The 26160-nt window shown below is 40.1% G+C and overlaps 1 protein-coding gene across 6 annotated transcripts in view; it reads left to right on the forward strand.

The window, feature by feature from the left end:
- The window catches only part of RUNX1T1 (RUNX1 partner transcriptional co-repressor 1), a 112646-nt gene that overhangs the window by 6852 nt on the left and 79634 nt on the right, over window positions 1-26160 (forward strand). For 2 of the 6 annotated variants that reach the window (XM_086882648.1, XM_086882631.1), the window contains exon 2: window positions 13448-13617. The exons of 1 other annotated variant lie outside the window; for it this stretch is intronic. Coding sequence is in view for 2 of the 5 variants with exons in the window: in XM_086882631.1 (XP_086738757.1) it covers window positions 13530-13617 (88 nt within the window). In the remaining 3 variants the exon portion in view is untranslated. Of the gene's footprint in view, window positions 1-600; window positions 1135-13447; window positions 13618-26160 lie in introns of those variants that run through there. 3 more of the 6 variants (XM_086882625.1, XM_086882653.1, XM_086882659.1) reach the window with 3 other exon arrangements.

Below are 26160 nucleotides of genomic sequence, written 5' to 3' on the forward strand. Positions count from 1 at the left end.
ATGGAAATGCGTTTCGTAACAAATAAGTGTTGATTCCCAGGGACAAACATTTTAGAAACTTTAAAACCTGAGCGCATAGAGTGCTTGGTGCTGGCATAGCTATTCCGCTGTTTGGCTATGGTCATGGCAGGCAAGCCAGGCTGCTTTGCTGTCTCCCCTTTCCATACCTGGTGCTAACCCTGTGCTCTTCGATGAATCCTGACAAAACAGCCCCTCAGTTTCTACAGAACCCGAGTTGCGAAGTGTTGGGACCTACTTCTCCTTATCACTCATCCTCCGGTGAATGATGCCACCAGTTTGTAGCAGCAGTGCTGTATTCAGGCTCTTACGCCAATGGTGACAGTGACCAGGCCAGGTTAGGTAGGCACCTGGCCGAACTGGGAGCGGGTACAGCCTGTGAGTGCGCTAGGCCAGCGCCCACCATGCTCCGTGCGGGATGTAGGTATGGCCTGTGAGGGGGAGCCGGGCTGCAGTAGGTACGGCCTGTGAGGGGGAGCCGGGCTGCAGTAGGTATGGCCTGTGAGGGGGAGCCGGGCTGCAGTAGGTATGGCCTGTGAGGGGGAGCCGGGCTGCAGTAGGTATGGCCTGTGAGGGGGAGCCGGGCTGCAGTAGGTATGGCCTGTGAAAGGAGAGCTGAGCGGGAGGCAATCACAGGGACGGTCGCCTCGGTGGGGGTGGCAGCGACCTCAGGCAGAAGAGCCTTGGGGAGCCAGCGCTGTGCGACCACTAGCAGGGTCCTTATCCCGGAGAGGTGCTGGGCAACTTCCAGGCTCGGAGCCGGGCCGGCTGCCGGCCAGAGGGCAGGAACATGCAGACCTGGGCACCTCCGCCTGCTCCCCCGGTGGGCGGCGCGGAGGTGGCGCCTCTCCTCGTGCCGGGCGCGGCCTCCCCGGGGACCCCGGCCCGGCCCCAGCCCCGCTCCGACCCCGCTGCCTCGCACATCCTCCGGCCGCCATCTGGGCCGCGCTGATACCGTAATCGCCCCGATGCACGCCGCCGTGCCGCTCCCCCCGCGCCGGCGGGGCCGCGGAGCCGCGATGCTCCGTCCTTGCGCCGCAGATAAGCTGCGAGGCGCGTGAGGCGCACAAAGCCCGGGCCGCGCCGGCGCCTCCTCGTCCCTCCCGCCGCCGGAAGGTAAAATCTCCACCCGCGGGCGGGAGAGGCGGAGAGGCGGGCGGGGGGACACCCCTCACCGCCTCACACCGGCCGGTCCGGCCCGGCTCCCTCGGCGCTGCAAAAGTCGATAGGCGCGGGGAGAAGTGAAGATGTAACTACTTATTATCTCCCCCCGGACCGGGCGGGGGATTTACAGGCGGAGATTAGCCGGCGGGGATATGGGATCTGCCTTTTGTTGTGCTGCTTTCCCCCTCCCCTGGGCAGCGCCGAGGGGAGCGGAGAGGGGCTCGCTTGCCGGGCCGGCCGCGGGGAGGGAGGAGGTGGCAGTAGAACAAAGGTGGTGACTATGGAACCCCACTTTAAACACAGCCTAGGGGAGCAGAGAGTGCCATGTCCGGGTGTCTGGTGGGACGGGGTGGAGGAGACCCGGCCTGGGGTGGCAGCGGGGCCAAGGGGATGTGACAGCCCCCGCCTGTCACGCCCGGGCACCCACCTCTCACTCCTGGGGTGGCTTCAGTGAAGGCTCCTAACTTCCAAAATCCCCGCAGAGGGTGACACTGGGATTTAGGAAAAGTGGCCTCTTTGCTCTTTTTTATTGTTTCAGATGAACTTTCGGTGGTGCTTTTTAAGTTCTCTCCCGGATTAAGATGACTTGCATGCTCAGTGTGTGAACGCACGCTGCTTTAGCAAACGGCTTTATCAGTGGTCATATCTTAAAGCAACATTAAACGATTACCTTTATATTTAAAAGTTTGAAATATTTATACTGCCGTTTCACTTTGTCAAGTGTTTGCACAGATAGATATATAGATATGATCTGGTAACTAAAAGCCTAATTAAAATTTGTTTAAAGCCAGGGGGGCATGTATTCTTGTTGACAGCAGCAGATCGATAGGGTAAGACAATAGAGCCCCATTATTTTACTTCCATTGACTGAACATATTGACATTTCAGGTTTGCGATTGCCTCAGTGAGCATGATGAAACACTGAAATTCATGAACCAACTGTCTGGAGTGGCACATATATTACTGTATGTCATCTCTGCCTTCAGGTTACCTTATCACTGAAGCAGAATGGTAATGGATGGCAGCAGAGTACTTCAGGGGGGTGAGGGCTCTATCAGTTAAGAAGCTGACACATAGCAGGTTTCAGGAGTATCTTTAATTACACTTAGAATTATTAATTACACCTGGAATTATGTACAAAGGAAGATGGTCCTTGTTACCTGCTGCTGTGCTTCAGAGTTTACAGGCTCAGAAGCAGACGGGATAACAAGGTACTTATGTTGCATTTTTTATATACATATATTTATATATGGCTTGATACCTTTAACTTTTGCAGGGGCCCAAGGAATTCTGGTTGTGCTGTTTGATGCTTGCCATGTTCACCAATAGCAGCATCTCAACCCAGTCTTGATGCTCAAGTTCCAGAGCATCTGTTAGACCTTCTCCCAGTCAGAAGACTACAAAGGAAACAAAGAACAACTTTGAAATAAATAAATGCTCTTTGAATTTCTATCCCCTTAACATGTTCAAATGACATTGCTTGGGGAATTCAGTGCAGTGAGACTATAGCGGAATATGAAACATACATGCATACATGTACATACACACACACACACACACACAAACATTTTTTCCTTGGTATAAGTGCCATAAAAAGAAATGTCTATGCAATATGTGCACATGAGTGCATAATTGTATACATCAGTTTATATGATTGGATATAAATGTGTATATAAAGAAGACCTCTGTCTGCAGACTATACAATGTGTTTATTATTTCAAAGGCTTTCACATCATCTTTAAAATCTAGCTGACTGTAGAATGAAACCCATCAGGGTAATGCAGAGATAGAGGTTGAAATTAACCTACAGCAGACAAAGAACAAATACAAAAGAGCTGTTACAATTTAACTAATTTTTAAAAGTAAGTGGAATGAAAATATAAAATGTATTTTATGTGCCATCTACTCAGCAATTGTTGCCATCAAGTGGACTGCCGATGCCCTTTAAGATGGTAAAAAGAAAACTAGTCCTTTATACCATTTTCCTGAAAATGTTAGGTTTCTGTTTGATCAGCAGGTGCTGTTGAGATGAAAGCCATGTGTAAATTTTCAGAAGGCCAAAAGTGTCAATTCAGAAAAGGAAAGTGATAAGAGAAAATGCAATCAGTTTTCCTGTTTTCAATTTGTGCAGGATTTGAAGAGCTGTTTTGTTAAACTGCTACATCTGCTCCAATATGAATATTGAACTACTTCCACTAAAAATAACACCCTATAATTTGGAAGCCATTGCAATCTTTTGTTAATGCAAGTGGGTTATTTGAAAAAAAAAAATCTATTCTGAAAAATCTCCTGCCTAATGTGCATTTTTGTTTATCGGCACTTTTATCTTCAGCAGATAAAATGGCATTATGCAATTAGGACCATATCTATTTGAACTGGAAAAATGACACTGGATAGCTGAATGTCACTATGTTGGTAAAAGGATTTAATTTGTACTTTTAAAATAATTTTATTAATAAACTATGATTGTATCTTAAAATGACGTGTGGCTGTTTCCCCATTGCAGCAATACAGCTTTTACTTATTACTGAGGACCTTGAGCAATGTAAAGGATGTTCAGTATATAACAGAACATTCTTTGGCTTGTTTCATTCCTGATATACCTGCAAATCTTAAATTTAGGCCCATCAAGGATGTTTTAGTTAATGGGGATTTTGGAGTAACTTTTACCATGGTAAATGAAATGACTGGGTCATATTTGAATGTATATAGACAGAAATATTCACTGTTGTGGAGCTGTTAATCCAAGTGAATTCTAGGACTTGTAAAGCATAGTATTGGTAGAACATACATTTTCTATCATAAGCACCTCTGGAGAATATAACACTGTTGCTTTTTAATTAAAGAAAGAAAGAAAGAAAGAAAAACCCCAAACTAGCAACCAATAACCTAATGGAAAGAACCTGTGTTTGTTAATTTTATAAATAAGGATCTAAATGAAGAAGGGATAATTCACTGTAACATCTATGGAGCCCTCTGTACATAACATGAGTAAATGTGCAGAATAGAATGAGAGCTTTTACTACTTTATTTCAACATAGAGAATTACTTGGTTTTAATATTAGAATGGGTTTTAGCTGTTGAATTCTTATTTAATAGTCAGGAACTATTTTTTTTGGTAGGTGTCTGCATGGGAAAGGGCCTTGCTGATGCTTCTGTTTGGTTTTGCGATTGGATTTGTAAGCTTTTGACCTTGGGGGATTTTCCTCAAAGTGATCTACAGATCAGAAATAATTAAAATTCAATAAACTGAAATTTAAATATAGAATGGATTCTGTGTGAGATCCATGCTTGTGGTAGGTTGTCTAGAAGTCTGTAGCATGTCTACTTTATAGTTTGTATTCCCCAGCATAACTGTGTGCACACATGTGCATAAATTTATGTTGAATGACAGAGGGATAATTATTTATACAGATTTTATCCAAAACTCTGTGCTCTCCTGAAACATAACAAAAAGCCTCCCTCCCCAGAAGAGTGTTTACATCCCGTGACAGTCACTAGATTCAAATCTTCTCAACATGAAAGTTGTTTCCTTTCCTCCAAACCTTCTTTTCCCCAACAAAGCTAACCCTGTTAAACCTCACCTTCTGTGGGATGTATACATAGTTATAGACATATGTACGAGAAGTAAATATTACAGAAATCATGGCCGATTGGGGCAAAATGTCTGTAGCCTTAAATAGCTTGTGATATCTGCCAACAGCAGGAGCGGCGCTGAGGAGGCCCTACCTCGGCTGACCCAGGGATGTGAGAGCCTCGGGGAGCCTCGCGTTGTGCTCGGTGCCTACGTGGGGCTTTCTGCTCGCAGATACTGCCGAGCAAATGCTCTGGCAGCAGTGTGTGAGAGTAGAGACTGCTTACCTGAAGAGTTTTGAAACCACGGAGCTTTCTACTTCTGGATTTTTCTGGTACTTTCCACAGGGGTTGGGGTAGAACCCAGCCCCAACAGAAAGATTATAGCTGGATGCAGGGTGTCCAGATTTTCTTATCTAAATGTTCTGAACACATTCATGGGAGTGCTCTGTTTTCTTAATCTTTGCCAGAAATGCTGCATACAGCTTTGCTGTTCTTGTTGAATAGTTGACATATTGAACTCCACTGGTTGTGAGTGGAAATGTGAATACTTTAATGTTCCCTCTCGTTTTCTGTAGCACATGTTGGGATGCCTGGAAAGGGAAGGCATCCTTTATAATCGGAAGTATTTCAGAATACACAAGAAGAATTTAATAGAAGTTCTGAAACCTGGGTTTGTTTATATGTAGTTCTTGGGCATGTGTGATACAGTGACTTACTTAAGGGATATGTTTTTATACTCAGTATTATTTATTGAATGTAATGTTTGTGAAAGTACAATTGTGTTGTACAGAACTGTACAGCAACGATATTCCTGCAAGATCCCATATTGTAACACACTGATTTGGGATCCTCATGGGATAGCTCATGATTTCTTTAATCATTTTGGAAGGCATTTGATTCATTGCCAGCTTTATGTCTATCAAGACAAGTATACTCTGGTGCTTATAGTGTGCAAAGTTCACAGAGGGTAGAGAATAGGTTTTTTTGGAAATTGGATTGCAGTCTGGAAAGACAGAAGACTCCACCTAGTGGAGTGGAATTAATATGCACATGGTGGCAGGCACAGCACTGTGTAATAAAATAGGTATCATTTATAAAGAGCCAAATTGCTACAGAGAGTAAAGCCCGGGAATTCAGGCAAGCATCTGAAGCGATGGCTGTATGACTATTACAAATTGTACCAGGCTGTAGTTCCTTTCGGAGCTCTAGGAGGCTTATGTATGTCTGCCATGTTGGATGCTAATATACATTTTACAAAAGTAGTTGGCATTACCGTTTTGTTTTTTATTTTGTGGTGCCTTTTCATTGGAGATTTGCTTTCTACAATTTTTGATTTCTGATGGTGACCCTATAGGTGCCCCTTTTGGTTGTGGCCCAGGTGTCATTTTAAATAGCTCTGGAAAAATAACAAAACCAACCAACAATTCAGCCCACAAAAAATACCACTTTCTCCCCACAACTGCTTATTTTTCGGAATACCCTTTCTGGTTTTGCTTCTTTTACTTTGGTAATGGCAATATCATAATGTTGGTTCTGCATGTTACCATGACAGGTTGTGTGGCATGTTGAGTAAAGCTGTGTGTGCTTTCTGGGAGTCACAAGGTTTAACAAACTCTCTGATGAAGCATCAGATTATATAGCATTTTGTACCTGTGCTTTACTGTCCCATTGGTTTGGTCACATTGTGCTACTGGAATGTAGTAAAATGAATTTTAAAGCTGGGATGTGAGTGAACATCCAACCTGAGCAGCTAAGATACTGCCCTGAAATCTTCTTGGAAAATTCATCCTAACGTTGAATCACACATGCATTAAGTAAGTTCAGGAAGAGAACTCCCCAAGACCAGCTCAGGCTTTGACAGTGAGAGGGTGAGGCTATTGCCAGAAAATGGGTTGATTAGGGTGCAACAGAGGAGACAGAATGCTGCAGAGGATATTCGGGAAGAGTGCTCCAAAGGAGCGCTTCCAGTGAAATCCAGGTGGGGTTTGTTGCCAGAGCCATTAAAGCATAGTGGTGCCAGAAAAAGCTGCCAACAAATGTGGGAATAATGGCACCTGGGGGTGTGTTGTCAATGGATGGTACTGCCAGGATGATTTTTTTATTTTATTTTAATGGTGACATTGCTAAAAGTATTTAAGGGTAATGTTATAGAAAGTGTTTTAGTGAGTGAAGTCACTGAGCTCCAGGAACCATTAAGCAAAACCTGTTTCATGACTCTACTATTTATTATTTTAAATCTTCATGGCAAACCACTTAATGCTGGAAAAACAGGCTGCAACCTGTATTAAAGCGTCCTACAGGTGGATAAGGAAACCATCCTACTGAACTGAATAGCCCAAGGTAGTTTCTGAATGCTGTACACATTTCATTTGCACCATGATAAATTAATGCAACTCCATGGATCAGCCAAGCTTGTAAACATTGAATTAAAATACTGGAGCTCAGATCTTCTGTGGTACTCCCATACCCAGTTCTCACTGAAGACAGTGTTTCTTTAGTTTAAATGCCAGTCTGAGGAGCTAGACCTTCAGGCTTTCTGTGCTCCCATCTCACAGTCTCACATCTGTGATCTTGACAATACTTTCTTGGAGCAGTTCTCAGACTTAGATCTAGATCTCTCCTTAATAAAATTGGCTAGCTCAGGTCTCAGTGTAAAGCAAAGGCATTCTTTTTGAATTGTAAATCACAGACTTACCTGACAAGACTTCCATATAAAGGAGAGAAAAACTTTTTTCCTTCTGTAATAATACTTGCCGATTCCTATTGAGTCCTTTAGGCCAGGATTCTCAACTTGTGTATCCCAAGATCTGTTTTAAATTGTGTTTAAGATGGCTGTCTGCTCCAGACTTTTTCCAGAGGAGTGCACAGCTACAGTAAATGCCAGCTACAGTAGTTGGAAGGAGGGGATCAATGCATAATTTTCCTTCCACATTCTGGGATTTATTGCTCCCACCTTCTTCACATGGGGAGCTTCTGATGTTAGTTTTCTCTTTCGTTTGTTTGTTCATTTGTTTTTAAGTCCAGGCATAAATTTCACTATCTCTTACAGTTATTATTGGCTGCTATTGTTTTTATTATTCCATGGCTTCTCTGGGAAGAGAAGGATGGGCAGGACCTCAGTGACACTGCCAGAGCAAGTCATCAGTGGTGATGTCTGCCCCTCAGGAGGTCACAGGAAACAGGTGGCTGTGTTAATTGTCCTCACTCCCAACCCTTGTCCTTCCTGGAGGGAATTTAGAAGTAGTCAGGAAGTGTCAGGCCTACTGTGTTCCCCCCAGGTTCACTACTTAAGGCATTCATAATAATTTGAGGTATGTGCCAAGCAAAGGAGACTGTCTGGGAATCCTTACTGTCCTTTTTTAAGCTGAGTGGCTACCTGGCTGGGAGGGCTGAATGCTGTTGCTGCAGGGCATGTTTGGGATTGCTACTGGAATTCAACAGAATAACAAAGAATTCTATTAAAAAAAAGCATTTCCCTATCATATACTGTTTTCCTTCTTTTAAGATATTCATAAAAAGTCCTAGGTAAGCAAACTACAAAAACTCAAGAGGTGCATGAAATATTTCTGGAAACTATGATCCACTTTTATCTGCTGAATAGAGGATGGAGAATGTCAGTGTATTTTCTGCTTAGGCCAGTTTTAATTGTCTTTGTTGCAACTGCACCATCAGTAGTCATGGATCTCTAAATGGCACTCAATCCTGTGCTTTAGAAAATCAGTTAGGGTCTTGCTCCTTTATATGAGCTTCTTGTTAGCAGCTTGCTGGATTTTTGTAGCAGTGAAGGTGCACAGTATTGCTAAGTATCTCACTGCAAACGTGGCACCCAGTGCTGTAAACCAGATTTTGAATTACCAGTAATATTTCTATAAAGTGTCTTTTGGAAGATATTCACTCAAGTTGGAATTGATGTGAGTTGAGTAATAAATATACAAGTTATTTATCTGCCATATGCATTTGGGGTGAAAATTCTGAGCTTCTGCTCAGGTGTACTCTTCTTATTACTGAGAATACTTGGCTAAATAAGGTAGGCTACAGGATTATGTGGCTGGTGAATCACACTAGTTTCTGAATCACTCTTACAAAATACCAGCCTGAAATGCTAGCAGATAATGAACACATTGTACTTGGACCAGTACATTATTTAAAGAATAGCATTTTAAAGTAGAATATTTTGTAAAATATTAGTTTAAGAACCACTATGCAATTTACTTCCATCAACCGCATTGTACCAGGAAAAAATACCTCCTTCAGAAGGGAAAAGGTGTCAGTATTGTGGAAGAATATTTGATTTTTATCCAGCTATTTGCTATTTAAGCTCCCTTATTTTCACTGCAAGGAGATCAGCTGACAACAGCAGCAACCAAATCACGTTTGCAGCTGGGCAATTACAGTAGACCCTGAGATCTGCAACTGTCAACCATGAACGCAGATGCCTTCAAAGTTCTGTTTTTCTTCCGTGTGGAAGTCGTTGGCATGGAACAGATGCCTTCATTTTGGAGAAACCAACCGCTGGATATAATTGGTTCTCTCTTGTCTTGTCCTCTAGGGACAGTCTCTCACAGATGAAATTAGATGAGAGGAAAAAAAAAAGACACAGGCACACACACACATGACATGAAGCAGGAGTTTTCAGGATCCCTCTCTGTTTTGTCACGTGGAACTGTTTTCAGCTGGAAGATTTCACTCCATTTTTAGTACTCTACACACACACATGATGATGATGCTATATAAAAAACATGCAAATGAAAATATGTATCTGGCCAAAGTTTATTATTAATCTAGGCATGCTTGTTTAGAAATAAGACAAGCATATCCAGCCCATATTACTTAGTGTTAAATGTTGACTTCTGCAATATTTATTAGTGCTGCAGTCTCAGAAATTTAAAGCTAAGTCTTAGAAGAGACAAGATGTTTTAAAAACTGTTTTGTTGTGGTGGTGGAATCAAAGTATTTTTATCAAATGATTTGGTAGATAATCACATGGGAGGAAAAAAACAACTAGCAGACTTCAAAATTCATGTAGCATTACAATTCAATTAAGAAAGCATCTTTACAGGAACTTCAGCAGAGTTAGTCTGATGGACACCTGAGAAGTGCTATTTCTGGGATCCCTGTCATAGGATACTGAACTGACTGTGTCTTCTTACTGCAGGCACCTAAAATGAGACGATGGCAAATGGACTTAGAGGCTACAAGAGAGGGAGAATCTGCCTACCTTGTGCCTGTCAAAGTGTGTTTCTGTCAAACCCTCTCCGCCCTGGTGTAACAGCTACCAAATCATTGTGGTTTTTGTTAATTACACTATTAAAATAAATTTATACCACCTTTAGGTTGCCTTAATGAGCTCAGTTGTGAACTGTGACAGGGAGTGCTGTGTATTCTTGGGTAGAGTGGGTGCATCCGGGAAGTGGGTGCAGCAGGGATCAGGGACTGCCAGGAAGTAAAACTGCCACTGCTGGTACCCAAGACCCTGGAGGCCTTATCTCTGACTGAATGCCTTTTCTTTCTTAAGTTTTATTTCCTAGAACAAGTTGGTGGTTTTGGTTCTTTTTTTTTTTCTTTTTAGTATATATTGCAGTTTGAGGTATCAGTCCCTATTTAATGTGATGCACTTACTACTACTGCAGTAGTAATGTCACCAGCAGTGAAAACTGTCAGGAGTTACCTTGGTCCTGCCTTGGTGTGGATAGTTGGTAGAAGGCAGTCGGCAGCTTAGGATACTTGATGGAGCTGGATAGCTGCCCTGCGCTGTGGTCCTTTGTTTCCTGCTAGCCCTCGGGAGGGCGTTTGCAGGGACTTTCAGCAGTCAGAAGGCAGCCCCAGGTAAATTTGTTTTTGAGCTGATGACGCATTATAAAGGTTTTTATTCTTTGCTGTAGGACTGCACAGGTTCTGTGATTCTGTTTTGATTCTGATTCACAGAACTTGAGTGCAACAGTGTGCTTTCCCTCAGCGTTATATTTCTGAAGAACCACATATTAAAGGGAAAATTTAACTGGGGAAGTGCTTAGGTGATGAAGGGATTTCTGGCAGTAACTAGGAAGTACAATAATGGTTGGTTTCATCTGAGGCTGATCCTGATATTTGTAGTCTTTACATCCTATTAATTCCTTGAAAGATAAGCTGATACAAGAATGATTTGCCAGGGCCAACGGCTCTTCTAAAAGTCTTGGCTCAAGTTATAGCCCCCTTCTCTACACATACAAGATAAAAGCAATATGAATATGAGGTTAACTGAATTCAAATAGAAGACTCTCTAGAGTTATTGCATTCCTTAGAAAATAAATACATTTCTCATATGGTTGAGATTGATCAAAAAAGTATTCTGTATGCCAGTGATTACATTCCCATCTGTGATTAAGGTTTTCTGTCTGCATCTGGTTTTCACATTATATTTCTGTAACAAGAATCCTTTATATGGCAGAGTTCACTCTCTGTATTTTCTATTAGCTGCAGCTTGAACTACTGCACGGATCGCAGATTTACACATGTGGTTTTCATTATTTCATACCATTGAGAAAAAGTAATATTTGTTTGGGAAAGTATGTTTTTCAAAATTTCCATGGTAATACAACATGTTGATCCTTTTTTATAACACTCATGTAAGACTACAAATTGTTTGAGGCATTCTGCTTTCAGTGAAGTTCAGACATTAGACAGTTTTGCATGTACAGTCGAACAACAGCAGTGGTTTACAATTCAGGAAGCAAAAATACATTTAAAGAAGGAGATTAGTGTAGAATGGGTATAGCAAAATGCATCCATCACTTTGGAAAATGTGGCATATAGAAAAAATGAACATGGGTCTGAAACAAAGGAAGAGTAGCAAATTGATGTCTTCATTGTAAAGTTGATGACAGATTTTTTCTAAATAAGAACTTTTTTACAGTAAGATTCTTAAAATCTTTTACCAGCCATGAAAAAGGAATATACTATTTGGCAGACAGAAATACTGAATTTTTATATACTACATAGTTTAACATATTTGACCATAATTGTTTCTAGTGGCCAAATTAGAAAAGGTTAGCAAAACATGAATATATCTTTACAGATGTCTGCTCTGCAACTCTGAATCCAAGATATGATGTTAATTTAATATTCCACCATAAGACAGTATTTCAGCCAGATTGTCGCTTGGTAGGAAACTTAATGTTTAAATGATCTCAGTGAAATTAATAGGGCCACTTGGTCAGTGGAGGATTTTTCAGTTTTGGTGGGGACATGGGTTTATGACCATAAAAATCAGATCAAACAATAACAGCAATTCAGAGAATGTTGTATGCTTTTATGGAAATTTAAAGTGTTACACAAAAGTCTGGGCAAAAGTGAAAAGTACACAATTCATGCTAGGGCACAACTGAAAGATAAATATATTGGCTATGTAAGAATATTGTGACAACTAGAGAATTACATACAAAGTAAAAATAATTTTATAAAAGTTGTTATTGTAACCAAGTTGTGGAGTCCTAACCGTATTTTGGAAGTTATTTTCCAAATGCCAAAGGCAGTTGTGTCACTTTGAGAGCTCCACAATTGCCAAATTCTGGATAGAGTCCTGCAGTCCTTACCACTTGTTTTCACTGAAATCAGTGGAATTTTGACTTCTCTCATAACTATGGGGAAATGTCCGACCACGACTGCTGGAAAGAAAGATAGGACTTTGGTGAACTCCTTTGTTCTATAGCCTTAACTTGGGGAGGTTTGTTTTGATTTGAGAAGGGTACTTGTTTGTGGAAAAGATTGCAATTTCTATCACAAACACAAATGTGATCTTTTGCAAATGCCCTTGGGCAAGTTTTTTTTGCAGAAAGATCGCGTCCAGGAGAGGGTCAGGGCTGGATTCTGGGTTAGATGCATGAGCTGTGGCCGGATCCTTGTGCATGTTTAACTTGATGTCCCGAAATACTTGAATAGTGATTGTAGATTGAAGCATGTATGTAACTGTGTGTGCTTGGCTCTGGAAAAACTTTCTGTCTTGGCATAATTATGAACCCTTGAAAAGCATATTAATGCCTTGGAAAAACTGAGAGCACTGTGATACAGACTTATACAAATGGCAGAGTATTTGTGTAACCCAAATAAACAGGTTTTTTAGGTGTTGGAGTGGGAGGGAAATTGCCTTTTCAAAAGTGGGAAGATGATTTGTAAATATATCAATAGCTTTTTGATTTGCCTTTCTTTAAATGTGTTTGCTGTTATGACTTAAAATCCAATTTAGTATAGTGGTGCATAAATTGGAAGATCTCTATTTTTAGTAAACATATTGATTTAATAAATGATTCTCTAGAGCTTCTGTTGAACCAGGTAAAGTATGTGATATTTTATATTATCTGAATGTATTTAAACCCAGAAGTTTTTATAGAATTAACTAATAGGTAGAACATAGGCTGCCCTTAATTTGTTGCCTGCTATATGTCAGCTGTTTTAACTGAGTTACAAGACAACCTTTTTTTAAGAATTAATACAGCTTTAAAGTACTACCTTATATTAGCTAATAAAATGTGGTTATTTGGTTTAGAATAATGTTTCTGTCCTCCCTTTTATTTAAAAGACTACTATTATCATGCAAATGAAGGGGTGTGGTGCTTCAAACTGGCTGTGATATATGCTTCTTTTTTTTCTTCTTTTTTTTTTTTCTTCTTTTTTTTTTTTTTTTTTTTTTTTTTTCATTTGTTGTTGTCAATAGAAAAGATTGATCTCTGGACTGGTGAGCATAATATCTGTCCCAGTCAGAAAAGGAAAGAGGAAATTAGAGCGATTGGTGGAGAATGATATCTGTCAAAAGAAACACTTGGAGAGCACTGAGTTTAGTGATAGGTGACTGCCGGAAAAAAGGGAACTTTGAATTTTGTCAAGGTAAGGAACAGAAAAATATTTGATTTTATAATGTGAATACTTTTTAGAAGTTATTCCTGTGTATTTAATGACTGTACCTTGCCTTGTAAACTGTAATTATGAAAGAAATCTTTCCCTTCGGTGCCAAAGAGTCCACCTAAATCAATGAAGGTGCTGTCTTTGTTTAATACCAGTGAGAAAGAGTATTGCAATGCTAATAAAATACATCAGTCATGACTTTCTAAAATCTTAAATACATATATGTGAAATTCTTAACTTTGGGATTCTTTCTGTGGTTTTAATGACATAGTTGGTCTTTATGTGTCATGTCAATATTATTACTTGGCTGCATTGTGGAAATAGTGACGTTTAGTTTTCTGAACTGTGAACTGGAGTAGTATTTGCAACCAGGTTAAGAGACAGTTGTAATCACATTGGCAAAATGGGTGGTTGTAATTTAGTGGAATCCTCTGTAAACTCATTGCATCAAACTGGGAATCTGTGATAAATTTGACTGAGATGATAATAATGGATATTTCTGCTTCTTATATGCAAAGATTTTTAATGTACTAGAAGAGTAAATCTGCTATTGCTGGAGAAAATTGCTAGATAACCTATGACAATCATTCCTGTCTTTACTGAACTACATTTTTTTCTTCTAAAATGGTGTGTATCTGGATGGCAAGAAACTACTAAATTGATTTTAGTGCTTTCCAAAAGTTGGATAACTTTCTCAGTGTTGGACCGTATCATCTGACATAATAGAGTATAGATAAGAGTATGGTACCAAAATAAGATGAACAGTGTCTGAGTACTCCTTGGCTTTGCCCTGGATAGTTTTAAAGGTAGCTTAGCTTTGATCATATTACTTGTTTTCCCACTTGGGGAAAACCATGGCCCATGCTGCTCTGCCTGTGGGGTGTGGAGAGATGGAGAACAGCTGAGAGAGCCAGCAGGAGCCTCTGCACATCACCTTGTGGCAAGGTTTTGTGCACCAGTGTGAGCATACTTTTAAAAAATTAAATCTGAATAAAAATGAATTTGCATTCTAACTAGAGTTCCTAGCTCAGTTTAAAACAAATAAATGCTTTTGTGGGACCATCATGTACTCAGGCAGCACTGGAAGAGAATGAATAATCTTAGCAGGGTTTCTTCTTGTGTTTTGATTTTGCTTAGTTAGCAGTGTATAGCTTCTGGCTAATTTTTCCTTTTTACTATCTACAGTCTTGTTTTTCAAAGTGCAAATGTACCCTGTACAGGTAGTTGTTAGTTGGTTTCTTTTGCCATATGGGTCTTCATAAAGGATTTAAAAAATAAATAAGTGTAAACGTAAAGATGTCATGCCTGAAGGATACAGTGCTGGCATACTAATGGGAAGTTTATTGTGGTTTATTGCTGTCAGAGCACGTGCAAGATAATGGAAACTTCCTACAACTTGGGAGAAAGGCTTATTTTCTAATACCATTAAGTTAAAGAAAGGGAATTAATATGACTAAAATTCACTTCATCTCTATAAAGTCCAACTGGTCTGGTGGTTGATAAAGTTTTCATAAAAGGGAGGGAACAGCACCTTATTCTTCTTGTTCACTGTTGTGTGGGTTGTGCTCTCTGTGTTGTCTGGGTGCAGGCATATCTCTGTCATGGTGAAGTTGCTGTGAACTGCATGATTCCCTTTCCCCTGTGCAAGTCTGTCAATTGGGACCTTATACCTAAACAAACACATCTCTATGTGACACCTCTTACAGAGTCAGCAATATTGTATAGTTTTCACCTTGGTAATGAAGAATTCAGAACTGCTTTGTAGTTCTTAAGAGAGTGATTAGTGGTGGTTAACAGTTTTTAGATCTTTGGCCATTCCCATTTTGACATTTACTTATATTGAAGTGACTGGGTAAAGTGGCTACATTTAGATGTATTTGTGACATGCTCAAAAATTTTAATCTTAAATGGCCAAGAAGCTCCACATTTTCAATGACTTTTTTGTTTTAAATTTCAGTGAGTAATTAGAGATTATCCCAACACTATTTGAACTTAATATGAACTTTGATGTGCCCAAGAAGATTTGACTTGCTGTTTGAAACCTAAATGTAGTAAAAGGCAAAAAAGAAGTGTTTTGAGTATATTGCCCCCTTGAAGCAATGGCCTCTTGTAGTAATGACTGCTTCTGCTGAAGTGACCCCTTTCAAGCATCCTCATCTTTCTTTTGTTACTGCAAAGTCATCTTCTCTTGGCTTCCTTTTTTTATCTTCAAAACAACTGTTTTCTTACCAGAGTGTCTTAAGGAGCACAGTGAAAATAATAAAGTCCCCTTAAAACATATCACAGATGCAAAAGAGTACCAAGTGTATTATAGACAGTGAATTGTCCTTCCAATCAGAATTTCAGCTGTTCATGTGGTGCAGACCTGTGGCTTGCTGGCATTGCTCTTGATTGGAATGTGGGAGAACTTAATGGAAAACAAAGCCAGGATGACAAGGACAGACTCCACAGCAAACATGGGTTACTTCACATTAGTAAGAAAGTGAAATTCAAAATACAGCCCCCTGCTATGTGGGAGCATGTACAGGTGACTCTGCAAAGGACTCTGGTGCCCTGCTTGCTGCTACCTTGCAAATAAAGCATTTTTCTCTTTAGGTCAGGTTGATTTGGGCTAGTTGAGAGCAGTGGCTGGTTTCTCCAGCTTGCTTCCTGAGCCAGTAAGAGTATCCTGGGCAGGAATCCAGCTTTTGAAGTACAAAGAAAATAACCCATAATCTATATAAAATGCTAGCGGATGGGGAAGGGAGGAAATTTACAGAGAATGAGTGAGTTTGAGAACAACTGTGTTAAAAGGAGAATGTAAGGGGAGTGTATGTGTTTGACATTAGTATTTATTTTAATTTGAAAATATGATGTTTGAAACATCTGAGGTGAGCAGAGGACAAGCTCTTGCAATATGATATATTTATTAGTAAACTGAAACCAAGTGCTTCAGTTCAGGTTCCTTTTTCAAAGTGATTTTTTCCTCCTGAATTTGCAGAGTTTGGGTTCCTTCTCTGTGCCCCCCCTCCCTGCTGCCCCTCAGTGTAATGTGTCTCTGATAACGTTAATGGGCTTTGCCCCACATGGAGCAGCAAGTGTATTGTACCACTGCTCACTGATCCCAGGTCAGTGTGATGCGTGAAATCAATTTATTTGAATCTCTTTGCCTGTATAGGAATTTGGCAGCGTGCCAGTTGTTTTCATTTAATGTTCTTTGTGTTGAACACAGACAAGCAGGCATGCTTTTGTAGTCCTCTTTCTTCTGGGCTCTTCTCTTTTCAGACAGTATTCTATTCTGTGGATTTTTCAGAAAGAAGTAGGAATGTGTTACCTTTTTTAAAAATAATTTTTGTTTAAATAGCCTTAAAGAGCGTAGAAACTAGGTCAGTCACAGAGCAGTCCTGTGTAGGGTTTTCTGCCAAGTATAGGTGGTAATACCTGCCCTTTCCCATTTCTGAAATTTTGGGGAAAAGAGAGAGAAAACATTTGTCTAGTTTTATAATGCCTAAGTCTATAATTTATGTCCTCTTGTAAGACAAAGATTCTTCAATAACGCTTAAATCAGAATACTTTTATTTCTAAATGAGTGTCTGGCTGTTGGCTGGACAAATTGGCAATATGCTTCAGGATCTTTCTGAGTAATGACCTTAAACTAAACATTAATTTGGGAATCCCTTGCCTCATCTTTCTGTCTGTTCATCCCCTCCTCCCAATAAATTTAATATTTTGAATGGCTGGCTAAAGCGTAGCTACATCCAAGTACCCGTTTCTTTATTTTTTTCCTTCTTTTTATGAGAAATCAAGGTGCGTGGAACAGAGCAAATAATTCAGCCCTTCTGAAACTGGGGGGTGGGGAAGGGAGGGAATAGCAGCAGATATTTCCAGGAGGGTTTGTTTCAGAGCCTGGTGTCGGGAGAGGCAAGAGCAGCAGTAGAAGGCTCTGCTGGTGTTTGGGGCGGCTGGTGCGGAAGTTGATGTGCAGAACCGCGGAGCCGCTGCACAAGGGTCAGACTCGTACACAGCAGCCCCGTTTCCTTGTTTAATTACCTGAAGAGCAAAACATCCAGGCTGGGAGTGTGTGAAAACCCAGTATCTCGAACAGCAGTTTGCTGCTCTGACATCCTGCGAGGCCAGCCCCGTCTGTCCGCAAACGTCAGGGCTGGTTCCTGACAGGGGGCTATCTCTGCCGGGCCTCGGTTCCTTCCATTCAGGAGGCATTGTGTGGAAGAGGGTTTGGTCAGGAATTTGAGGTTCCTGCCGGTTCTTCCAGCCCGGACAACCCTGTGACAGATAGGCATGATTTTTTTTTCTTTTAAAGAATAATAATAATAAAGAAAAAAATTGGCTCTTTTTAGTCTTTCCCTTGTAATTCTGGCATTGGTATAACACTGACTGAAACAAAACATTAACCCTTTTGCTTCTGAATTCACATTTTTTTTTTTGATTCTTTCTTCTCTTGCTTGACCTCTTATTTTTAGAAATCAAATCTTCTGAGGAGCAATTTATTTGAGGTGGATTTTGTTCTGTGCAACAGTTAAACTTTTGAAAATGGTATTTTTTTGTAGCTATCATTTATATAATCATCATGCTTGGCATATTAAGTTTGTCATTTTAAGCATGCTTGGCAACATTATTTTTCTTTGTCCCCTGGATTCAAACCAAGCTAGTGTTGTTTCTGGCCCATTAAAACAGTAATGGCAGCTATCAATGCTTCCATTCTCATTGTTCATGTGATTTTGTTAGATGTCCAATTTGGTCTTCAGTTTTAAAGTGTTGGGATAGGGTCAGTTATAGGCCTTGCTCCTCATAGCTGCTGTTTGTTGAGGTTGCAAGCAGTGTTCAAGTTTGGTCCATAGATGGACAGTGTTCATGGGATGTAAAGCTCCTGCCTATAGCTGAAAGGTACTGTATGTTTACACAGGCCTTGGATAGGTGTTTGGTTGTTTCAGGTTTTGTTTGGTTTTTTTTTGTTTTTTGTTTTTTTTGTGGTTTTGTTTTGTTAGTTTGGTTTTCTTTCGCTTTGTTTTTTTTATATGTGTGTGTGAAGAATTAAAGTACAAATTCTTGTTTGAATGGTGAGTGAAGAATAAATATTACAGTTATTTGTACAATTTCAATACTTGAGTTTATAACATAGTGGTATAAATAGTTATATTGGTAGAACTTAAAATCACTGGGTAGAGGTAGTAGAGGGAGGGAGCATAATGTATCAGGCCTTCCAGCAAAACTGAGTGCAGCATGTGACTATAGCCTTTTATTGTTGTGGGCAGAAGCTATTCGAAGAAAGATATTTGTGGTTGCAGGAGTAGAGAAGGAGAGCAGAAAATTAACTAAGGTTTCATTTCCTTTCTTGCTGAAGGCTTTTGGTCCAGTCTGTAGAGTTATACCCACAGACAAACATATTCATTTTGGGTGTTAAAGATTTTGGCTGCTTCGTAGGTGAGATTGAAATCTTAAGCAGTTAGTTAGATTTTCCCTGCTAATATTTAATAGGAAATTCGTAATACAAATATAAGGGTGTACTCTCCTTCTTGCATGCAGACATTGCCAGGTAAGGATTTCGGGGACACTTGAGAGTAAGAGAGGTAGCCTTCAGTGTGTGTATGCAGTCACAGAGAGGAGTCAGCTACAGAGCAGGTGGACCAAAGAGTCATTGTCATCTGTTGTGACACTAATCCCCCATCTGAAAAGGATTTTCAGGGGATGGTGCAACAAAAGAGCTGTTACAGTGTTATCAGATTGATAATTGTGATCTAATGAACTCTTCAATATGTACAAAAATCTTTCACCTTTAGAATCAAGCCCCTTTCTTCAGTAAAAGCTCCCTAGGTTACTCTGGTGTAAAGGTGCCTTTAAGTAAAAGTTGATTACTTATAGTTTTGAATGTCTGTCCTGTCATACTGTAAAGAAGCTATAATTTAAATAAGCTTTGCTTTTCATCTGTAGGATGAAAAAAAAAGATGGTTTATGCATATGATGGTTTATGTAAGTGGTCAGTCTTATGCTCCTGAATGGAACATGATATATGTACAGGGTTTGTACATATGAGTGAAATTTTGTGTCTCTATGTTTCTCTTATGAAAGCACTGTCTGTTAGTTAAACCTTTACAAGTCACGTGAGTTGTGTCCCTCTTTTCCAGTGTTTAAATTTCCTTGATTTTTTTTCACAGAGTTCATAATCCAGTGAACTGTCCATGACCTCTAGCCAATCATGGCCCACCTCAACTAGCAGTCCATTAACTGAAAAGCTCTCCATGGGCATGTGGTGACAACAACCACCACATTGTCTTTCCTCCTTCCCATTGGGTGCCTAGAGCCTTTTTGAAAATAACAAATAACAAATGGTAGCCTTTACACCAGGGCTGCCACTCAAAAATTCCTTGGTGATAATAGTTTTAAATCAGCATTCTTTTTTAAAAAAAAAAAAAAAAAATCTGGGCCATTTCCACAAGCCTCTGCTTTGATACTGCTGCTTAAGGAAAGTTCTTGCAGATAATAGTTCCCAGGATGGTTTGGACTTTATTAAAACTGGCACCTTGCATTGTGCCCAAACATTTATGGCTTCTCTTTGCAGATATTCTCCTAGTGTAAAGTGGTGTAATTTGCTCTTGGCATGAAATTCCACTTCATAATCACCTTTGCATTTTTCTGTTTCTCTTCTGAATGGCTACAACAAAGCACCATGTGGAGTACAACACAATTAGATAAAATGAAGTTTTATTTAGAGGCCTGTGTTCCTCTAGGCTTCTCCCAGTTACTAACGAAACAAAGGTTTTGTATTTTAATTTTCCTTAGCTATGATGGGATTCTTCTTGGTCAGGCTAGAAGCACAGAGATTAGTTCAACACACGGTGTTTCCAGGGAGCTTGATGTGCTCCTTCAATAACACTTTAAGTGAGTACAACTCTTGCTTAGTTTTGTAATGGAAACCTAACTGGCACGGTGTTTCCCCGTCAGTGTTAGAGTGCTGGTTGTTGCTATTCAATTTATGTGCTAATTGTGGGTAATATTTTATGGTAGAACTCACACCTTGAAATTCTGGAACTTCTTTTAGCTGTCAAGGTTAGTGGAAGTGGGAGAGGATAAATGTCCAAGGCAGCTGGAGCAGAGACAGGTCATGTTGGAGAAGAGAGATGTGTAGCAGAGTGGGAAGGTGGCCCCAGAATTTAGGAGTAGTTGTGATGGCAGAGAGAAAACAAAGGACAGTGATTGGAAAAGTGAGAAAAAAATGTGATGAAAGGTATAACTAAGGAAACAATGGAAAGAAAAAGATTTGACTCAGATCAGCACCTTCCTTTTGTCTCTCAAAAACGATAATGGTTTTCTATCATCAAGGGTTGAATGAGTCTGTGTACTGATTCTGCTGTGTTTCCAGATGCTGAACTGCATTAGAGCAGTTCATTTGGTAATACTGCTTGGCATTTTAACAATTACATGGTCTGCCAGTGGGTTGTCCTATTATAACTGTGAGAAAACTCATCCATAACAGAACCGCTGTTCTGTTTGGACTTAGTTCTCTTCATGTTAAAATCTGCCCCCCTGCCTTTGTTCCATTAGATCTCTCAATTCATCAGGGAAAACAGAAAATACTTGATGATGAGGTGGCTTTCTCACCTGGCTGTGGAAAGCAAATAATTTAAATGCAGAAATAATACTTATCTGTCCTAGATATGCTGAAATATTTATTTACAGTCCTCATTCACTTGCCCTCTTGGAATTACTCAGTAGTTGACAGATGTCATACTAAAATAAAGCATTAATAGTAAACACTAACATGCTATACAATGGCACTGCTGTGATGCTATGGGCACTACTGTGTGTATAAAAACATAACCAGACATGCAGAACAGCCAGGTTTCCAGCCCATTACAGTGGAGGCCAGTGCAAAGATTTTGCTACCTGATGTAAGACTAAGCTTTATTTTCTGAATACTTGTCAGTATGTTTTACTAGCACAACCATATCCTTATATTGTTGGAAAAAATAAATATATATATATGTTGAATTATACAATTCTTTAATTATACAATTCTTTAATTTCCTTTCCCTTAATAATTTTGCTTCCTTTCTGATGCCTCTTGAGGTTTGCAAATTCATATTATCAGGAACAATAACTTTGTGTGAAGGTCCCTTTGAACAAAGTTTTTGTACATTATAAATCTAGTAAATGAATACTACATTAAATACGTTAAATGACAAAAGGGTGAAGAAGGGAGGTCAATATGTAAGAATATTTGCATATAAACCATTTTCCCCCTGTTGAAAATGGCAGTACAAGCATAAATAAATGTTTTGTATTGCTGTGTATTTGCTCCACCTGGTGGATTTTCCTGGAAGTGTTTTTAATCTTTGTAATGAGGGGAAGTTGTCTTAATATGAAAGACATTTCTCAGAGTAAAGGCATTTCCTTTCCTTTCCTTTCCTTTCCTTTCCTTTCCTTTCCTTTCCTTTCCTTTCCTTTCCTTTCCTTTCCTTTCCTTTCCTTTCCTTTCCTTTCCTTTCCTTTCCTTTCCTTTCCTTTCCTTTCCTTTCCTTTCCTTTCCTTTCCTTTCCTTTCCTTTCCTTTCCTTTCCTTCCCTTCCCTTCCCTTCCCTTCCCTTCCCTTCCCTTCCCTTCCCTTCCCTTCCCTTCCCTTCCCTTCCCTTCCCTTCCCTTCCCTTCCCTTCCCTTCCCTTCCCTTCCCTTCCCTTCCCTTCCCTTCCCTTCCCTTCCCTTCCCTTCCCTTCCCTTCCCTTCCCTTCCCTTCCCTTCCCTTCCCTTCCCTTCCCTTCCCTTCCCTTCCCTTCCCTTCCCTTCCCTTCCCTTCCCTTCCCTTCCCTTCCCTTCCCTTCCCTTCCCTTCCCTTCCCTTCCCTTCCCTTCCCTTCCCTTCCCTTCCCTTCCCTTCCCTTCCCTTCCCTTCCCTCTTCCTTCCCTTCCCTCTTCCTTCCCTTCCCTCTTCCTTCCCTTCCCTCTTCCTTCCCTTCCCTCTTCCTTCCCTCTTCCTTTCCTTTCCTCTTCCTTTCCTTTTTCTTTCCTCTTTTCCCTTTTCTTTCTCTTAGCAATAGCATTGCAATATGCAGATTTGTGGAAAGAAAATAGAATTTGATATTTCTCTTGGCCCGACTTTGTCAGCACAGATATCTCTATGAAAGTGTAGCATTCCAAATCCATTAGTAATTACAGTTTATTCTGGGGCTTATTTAGTGTATTCTTGGACTCATCTAGAGATTAGTAATTGCTGAGTCCAAGTCTGTGGCTTGTAGAGTTATATATGTGTGATCAGTGAAAGGAGGATTTGCTATGACTTCTCCCTTCCCCTCCCCCCGCCCCCCTAGTTCTGAGCCCCTCGATAAGAAGTAGCAGTGTTATTGAAAAAAGAGAGTTACTATGCTTAAGTGTTAGTGCTGTACATCAGCATAAAATCTGTCTGTCATTAAGCTAGCTTTGCAAACATTGTTTTCTTTGGAATTCTTAAGGACTCAGTTATGCTTTGATCATCTCATTGTTCTCCTTAGGTTATTTTTTTCCTTTAGAGTGCAATGGCTCCCTAACAGAAGGTGAAGTTTAGAAAATAGTGTCTCCATATGCAAGGGATTTGGAGACCTTTTTATTGTCTTTAAAAATGTCATTCATAGTCCTCATTAGCATTTATTGTTGCAAGCATACAAGCAGAAAATGTGAAATTGGTATGTCATGAATAGCTCCACAGAGCTCTAGAGCCCTGAAATTTTGCCTGCAGTGTGGTGTGGGGCAGGCATTGAGAGAAAGCTGGCCAGATGGCTGCCAGCACAGAGCAGAGCTGCAGGTTTTTGTCTCTGGTGCTGAGAGGAGGGAAAGTTCACTGGAGCATACGCTATCACCCCGTGCATTTTAACAAAACTAACTCGCCATCAGTCAAAACGGGGAGGTGGTGACATTGAAACAAAAGTTTTCAATATAATGTAACAATCCTTGTCAAATGAATAAAATATGTTTAGTTAGTGTCACAAATATTGACATGTTACAGAGAAAAATGCAAGGCTCAAATTTATGGCTAGTGGTAGATAACACTTTCACACAAATACGCTCTACATTATCTTTATTATGAAGATCCTATACATTGAAAAGACATCGATTAGAGGTCAAAACTTGGGTTAATATACTACAGCAGGAGGAGTTTCCCTACCCATGTTAAATGAGCAAACACCCTGAGCTTCAAGTCAAAAATCAACTGATAGCTTGAAACCCTTTTTTCCTTCATGGCCCCCTCCCTACCCCCCCCTTTTCCCTTCTTTTTGTATCCTAAAATATGGCCATAGTTCAGCAGGAGCAGATATTCTTTTCCAGGTTTCTCCAGGTCACACTGAATGTTTTCTTTCTCTTTTAGTGAGACAGCATCATTGGTATTTTCTTTCAGAAATATTTTCAAATCAATATCAAATTTTCTAAAGTGCATGAGTGGTGTCTATGCACAGATGGTGTGGTAATTTTCTTTGAAGTCAAATGATGATAGAAATTAGCAGTCAATTCCAATTTACTTTACTCATATTATAGAAAATATGGTATTTAATAATAAAATAATAAAAATGCAAGGCAAAACTTGTTTAGCCTAGATCTAGTGAAAGAAACAGACCCCAAGACAGGTACACTTGTATTTGAGTTTGTCCATGTGAGTGTTCTTACTAAAACATATAGAGAGCAAACGAGCATGCATTCTTTAAGGCCTGAATATTGTCCCTCCCATCCTGAGTCAGTTAATTTCTTGTGGAACTATTCTTTCATGTTAGGTTTCAATGTATATTTTCAATGTTTTAAAACCTGAAATGCACCCAAAATGTCACTGGGAATCCTGTGTGTTCAGCAAGAGTTAATTTTTTTTTTTTTTTTTAATCAAAAAGCAATAGGCAGTCTAGGTTTATTTAGGCTGTTAAGTCTAATGCACTGTCAAGGCTGCCTTTTCTTAACAGATTATTTTAAATACTCTTTGGAGAATTGTTGAAATATGGATATAGCATACAAGTTTTCTTAACTGAAAAGACATGAATGCTTTCTCTACTCTAATGAATTTAATCCAGTACTTGAGGTAACATCATGAACAGTTTGTCTTATATAACAAAGAATATTTTCTTCCCACCTTGGTGACTACCTTTCAACTGCTCAGTGTTTGATTTGTGTAGGTAATCTCAATTAGTCTATGTTTCACAGAGCAGTGTATGTTTTAAATATCTCATTTGTCTTTTTTTCAGAAGTCCAGAAAGCCTTGCCAATAAGGAAATGCTTAGGGAAATATTTAGTGTTATCTGGCAAATATTTTGTGTTGCATGCATAAAGAGCTGCTGTTAACAGATAAGCACATATCTTATTGGAATATTTAAATTCCATTTCCAAGCAAAGAATTAGAAGCTTATAGAGAAGTGCCTTTCTTGGGTAGCTTGAGCTTTTTGTGGTAGTGCAGTAAAGCCAAGGGAGGCTAGGTACAACGTCATGGAATAAGTTGCACTGAGGGTCCCATTACAGGCTTAGGTGGGCTGCCATTGCACCAGGCAATCAGAGATACTTGGGCAGCAAGAAATTAGTGAGCTTCTCCTGTGGTTGGACAGTCAGCTGAATAAAGTTAAGAAAGCATCCAGAAGTGGTTGTCCCCTGTCTCTCGCATCAGCTCCAGAGCTCACACATTAGGTGGGTTTGCCCTGTCAGTGGGATGCCTTAAGAAAACACTAATAGCTTCCAGCTGGGTGGAAAATCAAAACGTTTTGGGGCTGACAAAACTAGTAGATTTGAATTTGAAAGCCCAGCTAATGCCTCCATTTTTATTTACCACTCGCCCATAAAAGATTATTTTCCAATATGTCAGCCTCATTTGGTGGCCAGTGGTCTGAAAGTGAAAGTGGAACAAGCAAGCGGGGAAATCTGGACATTAGTGAGTCCGCCCTTTCAAGCTGGTGTGCCACTTTGTGGAATGGCCTTCCCTGAGATTGGGGGGGTCCTAATGACCATTCATCAATGCTCGTTGACTGATCATTGAGTGCCTTCTCATTCAGTTTATCAAGTCTTGCACATAAAAAGTCAGAATAAGCATTATTCAGCTTTGTTAAAGCCAACTAGGAGTAAAATGCTCCATTTGAACCCATTTTGCCCTTGGTTTTTCACTTTGTTAATGCAGTCCTGCTTAAATGAGTGCTTTTATTGGGTCTGTTAGAATATCTGAAACTATTAATTCTCTTGTATTGAATAGCTGGTGGCAGGCCAGAGCAGATGGGGTAGAAAACTATTTGGTTGGGTGTATTGCTTTCAATTAGGATCAATGAGGTTTCAGCTCCTTTGAATTAACTCACTTAATACCCACTGTGTGAAGTCACAATGTATCACAACAGTCTGCTATAAGTAGAGCGGGAAGTTGAGAAGTCCTACAGAAAAGCTTTGAGTTAAATTCTTCCTTCACTGTTAATAGAGAGCTTTCATTAACTACAGATGTGTTTCAGTGGACTTCCAGTCCCTGTTATTAAGCTGGGTTTGCACAAAAGGCAATCTCTGTACTTTTAAATGATGGTCATTAGGAATTTCCCATCAGATCCGTGTCTTGG

Source organism: Cyanistes caeruleus, chromosome 1, assembly GCF_971803275.1.
Source record: "Cyanistes caeruleus chromosome 1, bCyaCae1.hap1.1, whole genome shotgun sequence".
In the NCBI taxonomy this organism is placed as follows: domain Eukaryota; kingdom Metazoa; phylum Chordata; class Aves; order Passeriformes; family Paridae; genus Cyanistes; species Cyanistes caeruleus.